At 37.2% G+C, this 19,068-nt stretch overlaps 1 protein-coding gene across 3 annotated transcripts in view; it reads left to right on the forward strand.

Annotated features, from left to right (window-relative positions):
• The window catches only part of VWA8 (von Willebrand factor A domain containing 8), a 301,480-nt gene that overhangs the window by 89,262 nt on the left and 193,150 nt on the right, over window positions 1–19,068 (forward strand). For all 3 annotated transcript variants that reach the window (XM_038402763.2, XM_038402782.2, XM_043504544.1), the window contains exons 13-14: window positions 11,021–11,181; window positions 14,455–14,568. In XM_038402763.2, the coding sequence (XP_038258691.2) occupies window positions 11,021–11,181; window positions 14,455–14,568 (275 nt within the window). The remainder of the gene's footprint in view (window positions 1–11,020; window positions 11,182–14,454; window positions 14,569–19,068) is intronic.

Genomic DNA, 19,068 nt, shown 5'->3' on the forward strand with positions numbered 1-19,068 from the left:
AAAAACATTTCCTGAAGAAATATTTTTCTACAAAATACTATTGGTTTAGTTCTATTCACATTTATATATGAGTTTTAAGTGATGAATAGATCAACCTGTCTCTTCCAGTATTTACCTCAGGATTATATGATGAGGTTCAAACTCCTCTGAAGACAGTTATTGTGCACATCATTTCCCCTTCCTGTACAATTTTTCACTTTCAGTGGGCTTATCTATTATATACTTCCCAGGGGATTAGTCTTTCTCTGCAGGATGGCTCAGAGTTTGATACGAGAACAGGCTGAGAATTTCAGCTAACTGATATCAAGGTATCAAATGAACCCACTCATGACAAATGAAGCCTGACCCTTGTTATATACTAAGGGAAATCTTCATTATTTGTGTACACAATGTCAGGGTATTTACTCATTGCCGGTATAGGAAGCCAGTTGGTCTTGGAAACTTAGGAATGTGGCTACAATACCAGTGACTCAGGCAAAGTTTTTTCCAGGCCCCACCTCTAGCCTGAATGGATCTGTGGAAAGGCAGCTAAGGACGTCCCATTTGGGGGCCCATGACAGATAAAGCTAAAAATCATAGACTATCAGGGTTGGAAGGGACCTGAGGAGGTCACTTGAACAAATGAACTCAGTCACTTTATAAAATGGCTTAAACTTTCACTTTCAAAAGGGTATCTATGATGCCTATGCAAAAGGGCCTAATCCAACTCCCATGGAAGTGAATGGGAGTCTTTCCATTGATTTCAATGGGAGTTGGATCAGATTCTAAGGCAAGAGTTTGCAAAGACATTTCTTTGACTTTTAGGAATTATAAAGCTATATTTAGGTGATATTAATAACTTTTATAAACTTGTTATTCAGTGTGTGTGTGTGTGTGTGTGTGTATGTGTATGTGTGTATGTACATATTTATATATATATATATGTCTGCCAGAATAGAGTTATTTTCTGCATAAAATAATTTTTAAAACATATACTAGTGTTTTTATACTAGTGCAACAATTTTATTATAGAAATAACATAAAATCGAGACAAGATTAATGTAAACGATCAGAACCATTAAAACACAAATTGTATCTAACCTTTCCAAGCCTAACCAGAAGTACATCTCCAAAATTCGTATCCAGTTTTGACTGGAAATTACTAAGAACTTGAAACGCCCTAGGGATAAACTAGAAAAAAAAGTAGGACATATCTGGTTTCTACAAAAAAATTAAATTCATGATATTAAGTAATTAGCATTGGATATCAATATCATAATTTAATCTTGCATAATGACAGGTTTCAGAGTAGCAGCCGTGTTAGTCTGTAGTTGCAAAAAGAAAAGGAGTACTTGTGGCACCTTAGAGACTAACAAATTTATTTGAGCATAAGCTTTCGTGAGCTACAGCTCACTTCATTGGATGCATGTGGTGGAAAATACAGAGGGGAGATTTATATACACACACAGAGAACATGAAACAATGGGTTTTATCATACACACTGTAAGGAGAGTGATCACTTAAGATGAACCATCACCAGCAGCAGGGGGGGGAAAGGAGGAAAACCTTTCATGGTGACAAGCAAGGTAGGCTATTTCCAGCAGTTAACAAGAACATCTGAGGAACAGTGGGGGGTGGGGTGGGGTGGGGGGGAGAAATAACATGGGGAAATAGTTTTACTTTGTGTAATGACTCGTCCATTCCCAGTCTGTATTCAAGCCTAAGTTAATTGTATCCAGTTCGCAAATTAATTCCAATTCAGCAGTCTCTCGTTGGAGTCTGTTTTTGAAGTTTTTTTGTTGAAGGATAGCCACCCTCAGGTCTGTAATCGAGTGACCGGAGAGATTGAAGTGTTCTCCAACTGGTTTTTGAATGTTATAATTCTTGACGTCTGATTTGTGTCCATTTATTCTTTTACGTAGAGACTGTCCAGTTTGACCAATGTACATGGCAGAGGGGCATTGCTGCCACATGATGGCATATATCACATTGGTAGATGCGCAGGTGAATGAACCTCTGATAGTGTGGCTGATGTGATTAGGCCCTCTGATGGTGTCCCCTGAATATATATGTGGACAGAGTTGGCAACGGGCTTTGTTGCAAGGATAGGTTCCTGGGTTAGTGGTTCTGTTGTGTGGTGTGTGGTTGCTGGTGAGTATTTGCTTCAGATTGGGGGGCTGTCTGTAAGCAAGGACTGGCCTGTCTCCCAAGATCTGAGAGAGTGATGGGTCGTCCTTCAGGATAGGTTGTAGATCCTTGATGATGCGTTGGAGAGGTTTTAGTTGGGGGCTGAAGCTGATGGCTAGTGGCGTTCTGTTATTTTCATTGTTGGGCCTGTCCTGTAGTAGGTGACTTCTGGGTACTCTTCTGGCTCTGTCAGTCTTTTTCTTCACTTCAGCAGGTGGGTATTGTAGTTGTAAGAATGCATGATAGAGATCTTGTAGGTGTTTGTCTCTGTCTGAGGGGTTGGAGCAAATGCGATTATATCGAAGAGCTTGGCTGTAGACAATGGATCATGTGGTATGATCTGGATGAAAGCTAGAGGCGTGTAGGTAGGAATAGCGGTCAGTTTTCGATATAGGGTGGTGTTTATGTGACCATCTCGTATTAGCACCGTAGTGTCCAGGAAGTGGATCTCTTGTGTGGACTGGTCCAGGCTGAGGGTGATGGTGGGATGGAAATTGTTGAAATCGTGCTGGAATTTCTCAAGGGCTTCTTTTCCATGATGTCCAGAGGTCCAGCTGATGATGATGTCATCAACGTAGCGCAAGTAGAGTAGGGGCATTAGGGGACGAGAGCTGAGGAAGCGTTGTTCTAAGTCAGCCATAAAAATGTTGGCATACTGTGGGGCCTTGCGGGTACCCATCGCAGTGCCGCTGATTTGAAGGTATACATTGTCCCCAAATGTGAAATAGTTATGGGTGAGGACAAAATCACAAAGTTCAGCCACCAGGTTAGCCGTGACATTATCGGGGATAGTGTTCCTGACGGCTTGTAGTCCATCTTTGTGTGGAATGTTGGTGTAAAGGGCTTCTACATCCATAGTGGCTAGGATGGTGTTTTTAGGAAGATCACCAATGGATTGTAGTTTCCTCAGGAAGTCAGTGGTATCTCGAAGATAGCTGTGAGTGCTGGTAACATAGGACCTAAGGAGGGAGTCTACATAGCCATACAATCCTGCTGTCAGGGTGCCAATGCTTGAGATGATGGGGCATCTGGGATTTCCAGGTTTATGGATCTTGGGTAGCAGATAGAATACCCCAGGTCAGGGTTCTATGGGTGTGTCTGTGCGGATTTGTTCTTGTGCTTTTTCAGGGAGTTTCTTGAGCAAATGCTGTAGTTTCTTTTGGTAACTCTCAGTGGGATCAGAGGGTAATGGCTTGTAGAAAGTGGTGTTGGAGAGCTGCCTAGTAGCCTCTTGTTCATACTCCGACCTATTCATGATGACGACAGCACCTCCTTTGTCAGCCTTTTTGATTATGATATCGGAGTTGTTTCTGAGGCTGTGGATGGCGTGTTCTGCACGGCTGAGGTTATGGGGCAAGTGATGCTGCTTTTCCACAATTTCAGCCCGTGCACGTCGGCGGAAGCACTCTATGTAGAAGTCCAGTCTGCTGTTTCGACCTTCAGGTGTAGTCCACCCAGAATCCTTCTTTTTGTAGTGTTGGTAGGAAGGTCTCTATGGGTTAATATGTTGGTCAGAGGTGTGTTGGAAATATTCCTTGAGTCGGAGATGTTGAAAATAGGATTCTAGGTCACCACAGAACTGTATCAAGTTCGTGGGGGTGGAGGGGCAAAAGGAGAGGCCTCGAGAGAGGACAGATTCTTCTGCTGGGTTAAGAGTATAGTTGGATAGATTAACAATATTGCTGGGTGGGTTAAGGGAACCACTGTTGTGGCCCCTTGTGTCATGTAGTAGTTTAGATAGCTTAGTGTCCTTTTTATTTTGTAGAGAAGCAAAGTGTGTGTTGTAAATGGCTTGTCTAGTTTTTGTAAAGTCCAGCCACAAGGAAGTTGGTGTGGAAGGTTGGTCAACATCCTCTACAGCAAACAGGGAAAGATTAAGAATAAGCTCTCAAAACTGGATACTCTCATAAAGAACCAACCTTCCACACCAACTTCCTCGTGGCTGGACTTTACAAAAACTAGACAAGCCGTTTATTGTGTATGATAAAAGGACTTTATTATGTATGATAAAACTTTATTGTGTATGATAAAACCCATTGTTTCATGTTCTCTGTGTGTGTATATAAATCTCCCCTCTGTATTTTCCACCAAATGCATCCAATGAAGTGAGCTGTAGCTCACGAAAGCTTATGCTCAAATAAATTTGTTAGTCTCTAAGGTGCCACAAGTACTCCTTTTCTTTTTATAATTTAATCTGATACTAGAACAAATATTAACGACATGCATTCATTCAATAACTAGGCAATATAGAATTTAATATCTAGTTTCACCTTTTTGGGTCAAGAAAAAGTCTGTGACTTCTTTAAAAGGCCAAAATCTCTTACTATAATCCTAATCCTAAAATTCAATAAATTTTTGTGTCTTCATAGTCAATTATAATTTAGCAAGTAATAATATAGGCACAGAAATATGCAATGAAGTAAACTTCAGCTGAAGAAATAATATTTTTTTCCTCTTCAGGCTTAACTCAGTAGCCTTCAGGAAAAAGTTCTGGGAAGAAATTAAATTTCCCATTATTTATCTCCTAAAATATATCCAGAAAGAAAGCGCAAAAAAAAAAAAGAGAGAGAGGGAACATGCTTTTACTTAGTGAACTTTGCATGGCTCTCAAGGATCTAATGAAAATAATAGCACTATGTCCCTTACATCTCACTCCCCTTTAGCAACTATGGCAATAGAAGCATCCCAATTAGCCAGTTTCAATTGCTTCACCAACAGTGATCATTTTCTTCGCAATTCAGAAGCTAGAGAGTCTAGGTTTCTTACTTTTGATGCCAAGTTAGATTCACATTCTGCCAAGATTTCTCAAACAGAAAATAGGAATGAAGTAGGTAGTAGAGAAAATTTTGAGATCACGTAACAACAAATGGCTGGGTTAGTGAAAGACACGCCTTAGTTTAAAAAAAAAAGTATTAAAATGCTTATAAAGGTTAATTATTTTCTAGAAAAAAAATCAAAGTGCAAATTTGTGTTAAAGCTACTACTATTTGAATATTAGATTTTTCTGGAACATCTGCAAGGGAGGAATGTTTTAAGTTTTTTTTCTGTTAAAGTAATTTAGACTAGCGTTTCCCAAACTCTTGTCCACAGGAAGGAGCTGGTTGGTCATGTGGTACTATTGCTGCTGCTTCTCCTCATTTCCAGTTGCTTAAGTGCATTCAAAGACAACTAAAAATAAATTAAATACTTTCCTAAAATTACTTTCCCATGTAAGCAATTGCTGTAGTTGCTACAGGGATTTTATGCAATAAGAAATGGGCGAAAAGGTGGTATATGATAACAAAATGGGAGACGAAGGCCTCCATGAGACAATCTCTGCATTAAAATTTTGGGAACTACTGCGATAGATTATTTGGATCCTCTTCTTTTGATATAAAAGGTTTTCAGAATCCTTAGTGAAAGTTCTTTCTATGTGACATTCACATTATAAGAGTAGTTGTCAAATCACTTTTAGACAGAGAAAGAGTAATGAAGCAAGTATGAAGAATAAATTGTAATATTTGGTGTAAAATAAAACAAAAAAAATCCAAGAATTAACCTCCTTAAAACACAATGAAAGCTTGAGTCTAAAGGGGCTTAAGTCCAAAGGGAAACGAAATAACCTTTCTGTCTTATAACCGAATCAGACTTTACAAGGACTTGGCTCAAAACAGAAAAAAAGAAAATGCAGTTGTTTTTCAACTTCAGAGTGAGGGAATATGAAATATATTACTAGTGTAATATTTAAATAAGTAATCAAGGTTAAATAAATACTAATAAAGAAATCTTTGGACAAAAACTAATAACTTTAACCGCAACACAGAAATTGAATAATTGAGAGAATTGGTAACAAGATAGTTTTTCATCTCTACATAACCAGACAAAATCCAATTCAAGTCATTTAGAATATGATGTGAAGTTTGCTTTTATTTCTGAATTAGTCTTTATTGCATTCTGCTCTTCTGATTTTCTATTTTCAGCAAATTTAGGTTTTCCATTTGGGCTGTTGGTGTCTGTCTTTGTTTGCTTTCAACATTAGTCTTAGCTTAATGAATTCATACTACCCACAGTTTATTTCATTTCCAAAGAGGAGTCAGGTATAAAGTGATATTTAATTTAATTTTGCATTATAGTACATTCTCCTGTGCATCATTTATTAACTACAGAATGTATAGAGAATTTCTGAAATAAGTGGCAGTTCAAGGGCACAGAAATATTTTTGGTATATTTTCCTTTTGTTTTGATAAAGATTCTGTGTGTAGACTAAGTATTTCAATAGTAAAGCAAAATGGTGGATAAGTACAACAGTAAAAGGATGTGTTCTTTTTATGGTACTGACGGTGAAACCTGAAGTTACATATCCGTGGAAGCCTCAAAGGAACAAGACTTTGTCTTGTTATTTTAAGACTGTTAAGGAAATGCAGAAAGAGGAAATGATCCAGGCTATATGATGTAATTTATTCTATTTTCATTGTTTAAAGTTCAAAGGATTTACGGCTGTAAGAAGAATGTATGCGAAAGCGGTAACTGCAGCAACAGATATTTTTCCCACCTCTGATTATTAGGCCAAATGCTGTTCACTGCAAACAACCAAACAGGGTGGATTTGATTTAAATCACTAGTCAGGAAGACTCAATTTAATTATGGATTTCTACATAAAAGAGCATTCTTGTTGGTTACCACCAACCTGAAGATCCTGCATGTTCAGACATGTTCCTTTCATCATCTTCAATGCAGCTTCCTCCTGAGAAGGAACACTTCTCGTGATGTTGTTTCATTCCGGGAAACCAGGCCTTGCACTTCTTTGTTGCATGTTTGCATTTTGCACGCATGCCTGTCTTACCCACAAGTAGAAGAACTTTATTAAAATATTCCCAAACTGGGTCTCTTTTATGGCCTGCTGCGATTATAGGTTTTCCCTGCTAGTGAGAGAATGGTATGGAAGATCTCAAATCAATGAAGGTTACACTCAGAAAGACCTCAAGACTTCTGGAATATGCTGTTCAAACAGTTTCACTTTTGTTTCTGCTGCCTGTCCCTTCCGTCTCACATTTATCTCCAGACTTCTTCTCCTTGTCCAGATCTATTCTGTCCCCAGCAATCTTCTATTCATTGAACTATTTGAAACTTTGCACTTTTAGAGACAGGTAAGGGATTGACTCTGTGTACACAAATTTGCAGAGGGTTGAGGTCTGTTGTTCTATTTATTTATTTATTTTAAAACTTTTTGCTGTTAACAAGCATGTTATCTCTGGAGACACAAAGCCACTGTTTGAGAACTGCAAAACTGTATCTTCTAGACTGAACACTGAGTCTAATTGGGTATACAGAAGGCCCTGGAATCCCATAAGATTGGATCCCTAATCCATGAACTGTTGGAACTCATTTACAAAACTTTTCTTCAATATTACATGAATATATTGTCTCATACTATAGAATTAGAATTTAAAATCCCTACTCCATGATGAGATATCTTTGAGCTATAATATATCTTAATTAAAACTATCATTAGATAGGTTTTTTCCTCAGAAAGTGTTTTATCAAAAAAATCTGATTTAAATTAAAAAATAAGATTTTTTTATTTAAAAAAATAATCATTGATTTTTATCCATCCTGCAACCAAAGTTATGGGGCTATGCTCTGGTTAGATCATCTGCAGTTTAAACAGGAGGAAGGAATTCATCTTCCAGGACACATGGTGGCCACTACGATTTCCTCTATAGCAACGGGGAGTATCTCCTATGAGGGAACACGCAAAGAATATATATGTAGTGGTTGATATGCTGGCCCCCTCCTCTGATTTGCTGTTGCTTTGTCTACAAAATAGACATATGGAACTCTACTCCATTTTGAATGGGGGCTCTTGGTCCCTCTGTTGCTTTACCTTCTCTTCCCACTCTTAATTTCTAAGACCCAGAAAAATAAAATACAACTGAGATATTTAATAGAATTTTTTACCCGTGTTTCACATCAGTGAAATCAGTACCTGATTTAATTATAATTTCTGCAGAGTCTTACAATTGAGTGACTTCAGTTGATGCCAGGTGACAATTGCTGCTCCCTTCTATACTCAGAGCTCTATATTTCTCAAAGACATGTATTGCATAAAACAAAAATTCCATTTAAATTGCTTTTAAAAGATTCCCTTTTGTTGGAGTATTGAAAAGGCTATGTTAATGTGTATAGAAACTAAAATTTTATTTAAAACAAAGATTTCTTGCCTAAATATGTTTGAGCATTTGCCCCTTTAAAAAAACAAAATATAGTACTTGCAAATGAAATCAAGCTCTGATAGATCAGTATAATACAGTTTAAATTAGGGCAGTCAATTAATTGTAGTTAACTCATGAGATTAACTCAAAAAAATTAACTGTGATTAATTGCAGTTTTAATCGCACTGTTAAACAATAGAATACCAATTGAAATTTATTAAATATTTGTGGATGTTTTTCTACATTTTCCAATATATTGATTTCTATTACAATACAGTATACAAAGTAGGCAGTGCTCACTTTATATTGTTGTTTTTTATTACAAATATTTGCACTGTAAAAATGGCAAATAAAAGAAATAGTATTATTCAATTCACCAACAAGTACTGTACAAGTACTGTAGTGAAATCTCTTTATGGTGAAAGTGCAACTTACAAATGTAGATATTACATAACTGCACTTAAAAATAAAACAGTGCAAAACTTTAAAGCATACAAGTCCACTCAGTCCTATTTCTTGTTCAGCTCATCACTAAGACAAACAATTTTTTTTTTACTTTTATGAGAGATAATGCTGCACACTTCTTATTTACAGTGTCACCTGAAAGTGAGAACAGGCATTCGCATGGCACTTTTGTAGCTGGCATTGCAAGACATTTCCGAACCAGATATGCTAAACATTCGTATGCCCCTTCATGCTTCAGCCACCATTCCAGGGGACATGCTTCCATGCTGATGATGCTCGTTAAATAAATAATGCTGTCAGAGTTCCTTCCCCACTCTGAACTCTAGGGTACAGATGTGGGGGACCCACATGAAAGACCCCCTAAGCTTATTCTTAACAGCTTAGGTTAAAAACTTCTTCAAGGTACAAACTTTGCTTTGTCCTTGAACAGTATGCTGCCATAGCACACCAAGCATTTTACACAAAGAACAGGGAACATCTGTCTGGAGACATCTTCCCCCAAAATATCCCCCCATGCCCTACACACCCCCTTTCCTGGGGAGCTTCAGACTAATATCCTAACCAATTTGTTACAAAATCATCCAAGACCTAAACCCCTAGATCTTGGAACAATGGAAAAATCAGTCAGGTTCTTAAAAGAAGGATTTTATTTTAAAAAAAAAAAAGAAAGGTAAAAATCGCCTCTGTAAAGTCAGGATAGAAAATACTTTACAGGGAATTCAGATTCAAAACACAAAGGATCTCCCTTTGGGCAAAACCTTAAAGTTGCAGAAAACAGGAATAAACCTCCCTGTTAACACAGGAAAAATTCATATAAAACAAAAGATAAACTAATTCACCTTGCCTGGTTTACCTATACTGGTTGCAATATTGGAGACTTGGATTAGGATGGGTTGGAGAAGATGGATTTCTGTCTGGCCTCTCTCAGTCCCAAGAGAGAACAATCACGTAAACAAAGAGCACAAAACAAAAGCCTTCCTTCCCCAGGATTTGAAAATATCTTGTCCCCTTATTGGTCCTTTGGGTCAGGTGCCAGCCAGGTTAGCTGAGCTTCTTAACCCTTCACAGGTAACAGGATGTTGCCTCTGGCCAGGAGGGATTTTATAGCACTGTATACAGAAAGGTGATTACCCTTCCCTTTATATTTATGACAAATGCATTAATTAAATTTGTGGCCGAACTCCTTGGGGGAGAATTGTATGTCTCCTACTCTGTTTTACCTGCATTCTGCCATATATTTCATGTTATAGCAGTCTTGGATGATGTTGTTTCTTTAACAACACTTTCAGTGCAGATTTGACAAAACGCAAAGAAAGTACCAACGTGAGATTTCTAAAGATAGCTACAGTACTCTATCCAAGGTTTAAGAATCTGAAGTGCCTTTCAAAATCTGAGCAGGACATGGTGGAGAGCATGCTTTCAGAAGTTTTAAAAGAGCAACACTCCGATATGGAAACTACAGAACCCAAACCACCAAAAAAGAAAAGCAACTTTCTGCTGATGGCATCTGACTCAGATGATGAAAATGAATATGCTTCGGTCCACACCGCTTTGGATGATTATCGAGCAGAACCCATTATCAGCATGGATGCAGGTCCTCTGGAGTGGTGGTTGAAGCATGAAGGGACATATGAATCTTTAGTACATCTGACCCATTAATATCTTGTGATGCTAGCTATAACAGTGCCCATGTGAACGCCTTTTCTCACTTCCAGGTGACATTGTAAACAAGAAGCGGGCAGCATTATCTCCTGAAAATGTAACCAAACTTGTTTGTCTGAGCGGTTGGCTGAACGAGAAGTAGGACTGAGTGGACTTGTAGGCTCTAAAATTTTACCTTGTTTTGTTTTTGAATGCAGTTTTGTTTTGTTTTTTTACATAATTCTACATTTGTGAGTTCAACTTTCATGATAGAGATTGCACTACAGTATTTGTATTAGGTGAACTGAAAAATACTGTTACTTTTGTTTTTTTACAGTCAAATATTTGTAATAAAAATAAATATAAAGTGAGCCCTGAACACTTTATATTTTGTGTTGTAATTGAAATCAATATATTTGAAAATGTAGAAAATATCCAAAACTCTTCACATAAATGGTATTCTATTATTGTTTAACGGTGCGATTAATCATGATTAATTTTTTAATCTTTTGACAACCCTAGTTTAAATGCATTTTTTTGATAATTGTTATTCATAGGATATGACAGCTCGAGATTTGGTGCAGCAAAGGTATACTCTTCCAAATGGAGACACTGCTTGGAGACCATCTCCACTTGTTACTGCTGCCTTGGATGGGAAGCTTGTTATTCTTGATGGTATTCATCGCGTCAACTCTGGCACCCTAGCTGTACTACAAAGGTCGGTATGGGAACCCTGTTAAGCAGAGTGCTTGAGACTTGTTCATTCAGGACATTCATGCTCAGAAACTGTGTCCTGTTTGCAAATACACAGCTGTGCAACTCCAGGTATATTGTAAAATTGCAGCCAAGGTATTGGATTTTTACAGAATACATTATGTTGGGACCTCAGATATTGAGAGCAGCAGCATGCCCTGAGTGGTTTATGTAAACCTTTATTAATATTGGAAATTGCAGCTGTTTATTCATGCTGTACTCTAACTGAATTAGAAAAAGTAGTTGTTTCTATCCTAGTGAAAACTATGAGGCCTAAACATTAATAGGTTAATATTTATTAAATAGTAAAGACATTATAAATAGTATTTGAAAATGCATTCTGCTTCTAAATGACTGATTAATTATACTCACTCTGAAAAATGCTTTTTTGGAATTGTTTAGTAAATTGATTAAAGGAAACTGAAAAAGGGGGGTGAACAGTGAGGTGGCAAAATTTGCAATGATACAAAATTACTCAAGGCGGTTAAGTCCAAATCTGAGTGCTAGAGTTACAAAGGGATCTCACTAAACTGGTTAACTGGATGACAAAATGACAGATGAAATTCAGTGTTGCTAAATGCAAAGTAATACACATTGGAAATATAATCGCAGCTATACAAACAAAATGATGGAGTCTAACTTGGCTGTTACCACTCAAGAAAGAGATGTTAGAGTCATCGTGGAGAGTTCTCTGAAAACATCTGCTCAATGTGCACTGGCAGTCAAAAAAGCTAACAGAATGTTAGGAACCATTAGGAAAGGGATAGATAATAAGTCAGAACATATCATAATGCCACTATATATATCTATCGTAAACCCACACCTTGAATACAGTGTGCAGTTCTGGTCACTCCATCTCAAAAAAGATACATTAGAATTGGAAAAGGTGCAGAGAAGGTCAACAAAAATGTTTAGGGGGGTAGAACAGCTTCCATACTAGGACATATTAAAAAGACTAGGGGTCACCCAATGGAAATTAATGGGCAACAAGTTTAAAACAAACAAAAGGAAGTATTTCTTCGTCCAACACACAGTCAACCCATGGAACTCACTGCCAGAGGATGTTGTGAAGACCAAAGGTATAACTCAGTTAAAAAAAAGAATTGGATCAATTCATGGAGGATAGGTCCATCAATGGCTGTTAGCCAAGATAGTCTGGGATACAGCTCCATGCTCTGGGTATCCCTAAATCTGTGCCAGAAGCAACTGACGCTAGCCATTGTCAGAGACCGAATACTGAGCTATATAGTTCATTGGTCTGACCCAGTATGGCCGTTCTTGTTTTCTGATGAATTAAAAACAAAAATCATAAAAGTTACACATAATAATGTAAACTGTATTGTTAGTAAATAATTACTACTCATATAGGGCCAGTTTTTGACACGTGTTCATGTTGAATAGTAATACCCTTGTAATATCCGTGAGTGATGGGGCCACTTGTGTAGGAAAGTGCTAATCAGGAGTAAGGAGGTACCAGAATCTGCCCCATAATAAGGAGCCCAAAACTGCCTGTATAAATGAAAATTTTCTTTTTACTTGGAACAAGTAAAAATATCACTTTTGAATGTACATATCTTCAGTTCTTTTTGGTTTGCACCTCATAACATGTTATCACCTTTTAAGTTTTATTACAAATAAGACTTTCATCATTGTGCTTACATATTTGATACAAACATATGACGGCATTTGTAGTGCATAAACTAGAAAATTCAGTTAACATCTGAACTTTCTGAAAACCTAATAATCTCTTCTGATCTTCAGTTTTTTATTAGATACCAGGGTGATCCTTGCATTAGACATAGCTAGCCCATTTATTTTCAAACTGTATTTGTACCATAATATGTAATTAGGAAGATGGCAGTTCCAAATTGCTATTGGTCAACCTGTCAGTTTCATTATAATTTGATAAATATGAAAAGTGCTTCCTTTGCTTTCTGTTCCTCTTTTTTTTCTTTGACTGAAGTGATCTGAAAAACCGTGGATTTGTGCTCTTTTTTGCCTCTTTATGATGTGTTGTACAAAGACCTGAATAGTTTTTCTCTCTTTTTTCACACCTCCAAAAATATTCTGCTTATTTTGTTTTTTGTAGAAATAACAGGAATGCCAAGTCTTGTCTTCCCTTTTTTGTTGTTGGTGCACTTCTTGGATGGCTCTGAAATATGTATAGGGAATTGTTAGAGACAAGTTGGGTGAGGTAGTATCTTTAATTGAACATAATTCTGTTAATATGAGAGACAAGCTTTTGAGTTACACCGAGCTCTTCTTCAGGTCTGTATGGCTCAAAGACATGTCTCTCTCACCACCAGAAGTTGGTCCAATAAAAGATATTACCTCACCCACCTTGTCTCTCTAATTCCTGGTGCTGACATGGCTACAACTACACTGCAAATAGGGAGATTTGTCAGCTCATTGCTAATGGGGAAGTGGTGTTGAATCCTTAACAAAAAGAGCTTTTCACCCAAGTTTTGTAGTTACATAGCTGTTAGCAAAACCAACAGTCTAAATAAAAATAATTCCTTATCTTTCAACTAGGTTTCACTTCCCTGGTACGTGTGCTATCATACTCCCTGTTAGGTCTCCATTCATCCAAAAAGTCTTCGAAGTAGACAAGACCTGAAGTTCTAATATAAAAACTTAAGCAGAACCCCATCTATAAGAATAAACTGGCTTGAAAAGACCTTTCATGCCTTCTTCACACATTACAAAAAAAGCAGGACAAAGTAGTGCAGGGCCGGGCTTAAGTCCATTTTTTTTCTCTTGTGCATTTTGTTCACCTCGGATTCTTTTCATTTTCACTAACAGAATATATATCAGTTAAGATGACTCCTAAAATGTATTGCTTCTAGGAGCAAATAGGAATATAACACTGCGTATCAGTCGGACAAAAATATTCTGAATTTCGTGCCACACACAGTGAGAGTATAATAGAAAGTCTTCATGTATGGTCTTCAGTGGTTTGTTTATCTCTGAAAAAAAAATTCTGTGAAAAATGGTGTTACGTACTGTACTTACAGAAAATAGTTGAAGTTCTTTCTTGAGCTTGCCATTTAACTGGTATTTTTCTCATCACCAGGTCCTTCACTGAAAGCTATAGGTCCCAACTTTTGTTGTTAACTCAGGCATTGAAATTAAGACTTCTTGGATAGAATTCCTCATTAAAGTAACATTGGTTGAGATAACTGTAAAAACTAAGGCAATTAAATACTAGATTTTTGTTCTCTTTTGAATTCCCGAATAGGCTAATCCATGACAGAGAACTGACTCTTTATGATGGCACCAGATTACTAAGAGAAGATAGGTATCAAAGTTTAAAAGACGAACTGCAGCTCTCCGATAAGGAACTACAACAGAGGTAATTTGTTAGACGCTAACATGGTATTCAAAGTAGTTTGTATGTGATTCAGGTTGTAAAGAGTCTTCTATTTTATTGCTTGATGTTACTAAGGTTTCTTGCAAGATGCTTGATTTTTAAATCAGTAACAGAATCTGTTTTTAATACTGCTATCCTCAGTACTTTTTGTGTTAGCATGAGAAGAAAAATCTTAAAAGAGAAACTTAGAGCAGAAATATTAAAATATCTTAGCTGAAAGAAACAATATAAATACATAAAAGTTTAGACATATAAGGTATGTCTACACAGCAAAGAAAAATCTGCAGCTGGCCTATGCCAGCCAACTCCGGCTCACAGAGCTCGAGCTGCAGGGCTGTATTATTGCTGTGTAGACTGCCAGGCTTAGGTTGGAGCCCTAGACTCTAGGACCCTGTGAGGTAGGAAGGTCCCAGAGCTTGCATTCCAGCCCAAGCCCAAATTTCTACACCGCAGTGAAACACCCCTGCTGTCTGAGCACCATGAGCCCAAGTTGGCTGGCCTGGGCCGGCTGCAGGTGGTTCTTTGCTGTGTAGACATATCCATAGATGCACTGCATTGTTTTGAAGCATTTTATTAAGAGACATTAAGAGTTAAACAAAAAGAAGTTGAATGTTATAATTATTTCTTCCAATAGATTAGCTAGAAAACTGGTATATAATTTAGAATTAACATGAGGCAGGAAATCCTAAAGATGGGTTGGGGCCTGTCATGCTTATTCTTCTTGCTTTTTGACTTCCAGTTGTCTGCTAGAAATATTCTGTATTGAAATATTTCAAGTCCTTTGATGACCAGACAGATACACTGTCATTGTACTGACTGATTTCAGTTAATGGCCAGGATTCTATTTTATGTTACTTAAAACAAACATAATTTAATATGTAATACTATCTTCCATAAATTCTGAAGAGATGAAACTGTTATTCTTAGATGACAGTACAGTTTAAATAATGTGGTTTTTATACTTATTATATTGTGATAAATAACAATACTTGTTTTACAGGGGCCAAGAGCAAAAGCTGATTTTTACAATATACAAGTCATTATGGTTTGCCTATAATTAGAACAGAGCCTTGTGCAGGAAAATAAATATTAGGGATTGTATGTCAACTATATAATGGGTACAATTGCATGGGTCTTTTGTATAGTATAATATTTGGATTCTGAAGTAAAATACAAAAAATCTTCTATTCTTCTCTATATTTCCTTATAACTTTTACCTCAGTAATAAGGTGACTGTAGTAAATTAGGTGAAATAAAACACCTCTTCTGCATTGGGAAAGGTAAGTTGATACTACTTTTCTTGGTTGTTCAATGAGAGCCTGTACTATATGAATGTTAAAACTGAATTCCTATTTTTAATAAAACCTGTTTGATCAGTTGATATAAGACACGGGAGAACGGACTCCAATCGATGATCCAAAACTTTTGCAAAAATTCTCAAATCCAAATTAATTGAGGAGATTGGATGATATGGGGCAAATTCCTTAGGGTTTTCCCTTTTTAAGAATGAGAAGAATGGATGCATTTTTAGGGAATTTTTAGAGGCACTCAAGCAGAATGTCCCAAGGGTCGGTCCTGGGGCTGGTTTTGTTCGATATCTTCATTAACTCTTTGGAGGATGGAGTGGACTGCACCCTCAGCAAGTTTGTAGATGACACTAAATTGGGAGGAGTGGTAGATATGCTGGAGGGTAGGGATAGGATACAGAGGGACCTAGATAAATTAGAGGATTGCGCCAAAAGAAATCTGATGAGGTTCAACAAGGACAAGTGCAGAGTCCTGCACTTAGGATGGAAGAATCCCATGCACTGCTACAGACTAGGGACCGAATGGCTAGGCAGCAGTTCTGCAGAAAAGGACCTATTGGTTACAGTGGACGAGAAGCTGGATATGAGTCAACAGTGTGCCCTTGTTGCCAAGAAGGCAAATGGCATTTTGGGCTGTATAAGTAGGGGCATTGCCAACAGATAGAGGGACGTGATCATTCTCCTCTATTCGACATTGGTGAGGCCTCATCTGGAGTACTGTGTCCAGTTTTGGGCCCCACACTACTAGAAGGATGTGGAAAAATTGGAAAGAGTCCAGTGGAGGGCAACAAAAATGATTAGGGGACTGGCATACATGACTTTTGTGGAGAGGCTGAGGGAACTGGGATTGTATAGTCTGCAGAAGAGAAGAATGAGGGGGGATTTGATAGCTCCTTTCAACTGAAAGGGGGTTCCAAAGAGGATGGATCTAGACTGTTCTCAGTGGTAGCAGATGACAGAACAAGGAGTAATGGTCTCAAGTTGCAGTGGGGGATGTTTAGGTTGGATATTAGGAAAAACTTTTTCACTAGGAGGGTGGTGAAGCACTGGAATATGTTACCTAGCGAGGTGGTGGAATCTCCTTCCTTAGAGGTTTTTACGGTCAGGCTTGACAAAGCCTTGGCTGGGATGATTTAGTTGGGGACTGGTCCTGCTTTGAGCAGGGGGTTGGACTAGATGACCTCCCAAGGTCCCTTCCAACCCTGATATTCTATGATTCTATGAATTGTAGAAGGTATCCTCTTCTAAAGAAGCAAGAAACATTTTAACAAATCTTTCAAGTGATCTTTCCATCTGTAAAAGAATTAATAGTAAAGTAAACATGATTGGAGAGATTATACCTGCATTCTTTTAGTTAGTTTAATTAACCACTAACATATTTTTTTAAATCTGGGCACCTATTCAATAATAAGAACACAGATGCTCACCCAGAGTAAATCTGTGGTATTTTAGGTACTGTATAACCCAACACTTAATGCAAATTTCCAAAGCTGATAAGATGATTCTTCTGACAGAATAACAACTGTTTTATTTTAACATCACTTTATTTTATTTATTTTTAGAGGGGAGGGTGGAGGAGAAAGGAGAATTACACAGGCTGTATTATGACCCAGAGAAATTACATGTGTTCCTAAGAGTTGAACATTTTTAATTAAGAAGAGGGGCAGAATTTGAGGGATTGAGTGGGGGTGGTGGCATGTTATTTGTTTAGTTTACAAAAATCAAATGAAATAATATTACAGTGACTTCTGGTTTTTTAGGCTAAAAGTCATAGTTTTATTTTTGAATTAAAATTTTTGGAGGATGTATGTTAAAGCTGATAACTTCTCTAAGAGCTAATAAAATATATTTCTGACTCAAAAGATCTTACATGTGCCGTCAGTTACATTGTCGCTTGATGTTCCACCGCCTTACTGCTTCCATAGTCTGCACTAAGTTTTTTAAACAAGGTTTATATGCCACGCGGGTGGGTGGGATGACTCTGGCAGACATGACAAGAGCTCAAGCAGCTGATTTGCAGTTATGGGGATGGAGGATACTCATTGGCGAGTTGAAGGCCTTTTATCTATGAGCTAGCTAGCTGCCTGCATTGCAAATTGTTTCCACTGGCCTTCTCTTTAGCCAGTTGTGCTGTGTTATTACTAAACAGTCCAGGTACAATGGCATCAGGTCACATGGGGAAATTTTATTTTGTAGATTATGGATAATGGGGGAAGAAATCTATGCTGGCGATGAGGAAGGGACTTAAAAAGACTCTCTACGTATAGAGAAATTGTTGCTGCACAGTTTTAGCTATTAATAGAATTGTATGATTCATCATGTTGAATTAGTTCTGCATAAAGAAATGCAGTCACTTAAAATTGATTCAGAATGTATATCCAGGCTTTCTGTGTAGAATTTTCCTGCATAAGCATTTGCTGAGGCAGATATTGTGAAGGTGGCATTCCATAACTATAAATACAGTTGGAAGACATAGATATAGTTTCTCTATGAAACGGTATTTTAAACTGTTTGGATGGTTTTTTGTTTTGTTTTTAAACTTTTCCATATATTAAGCATTTACTATAGTAAACAGGCAGCTAGTAGAGAAAAATATAGAAATGTTTATATAATCAGATTTGCTTCAAAAGCTGAAAGGAGCCGATTATAATGCATGGGTGGGTATTCTTAATACCCTTAAGGCAATGAATTACTGTCCATGTGACCAGGCTGAAAGAGAGCACATACAGCATATGAGACAAATATAAGCAATGTGGCAGAAGGTGAATTTTGTAGACAATAGGAGCTCCAATATGTTAAATTTTAACTGAATATATTAACCATCCTTTAGTTCTGAGTTGTTTATTTTCACTTATTTTTGTTTGTTCATTCAGTTTTAGTGTGTTTGAACATATACTAAAGCAGTCAGTTAATTAAAAAACACAATAATCGAAGCCAGTGTGTTATACATTGCAGAAAAGTAATAAGGAAACAGATGCTTGATAACTTTTTATTTTGACAGGGATAAGTGATGGAATATTTGAAAAGATGCAGCATAGTTTTTCCCTTTAATTTAAATATATGTCCTCAATCTAAAACCTCTTTAAATTATAGTTATTGTTAAATTTTGTTGTCAATACGTGAATTACATAAATATTTCATATGCAAACACCTAACCTTCTGACACACAATTATA

Source organism: Dermochelys coriacea, chromosome 1 (assembly GCF_009764565.3).
Source record: "Dermochelys coriacea isolate rDerCor1 chromosome 1, rDerCor1.pri.v4, whole genome shotgun sequence".
Lineage (NCBI taxonomy): Eukaryota > Metazoa > Chordata > Testudines > Dermochelyidae > Dermochelys > Dermochelys coriacea.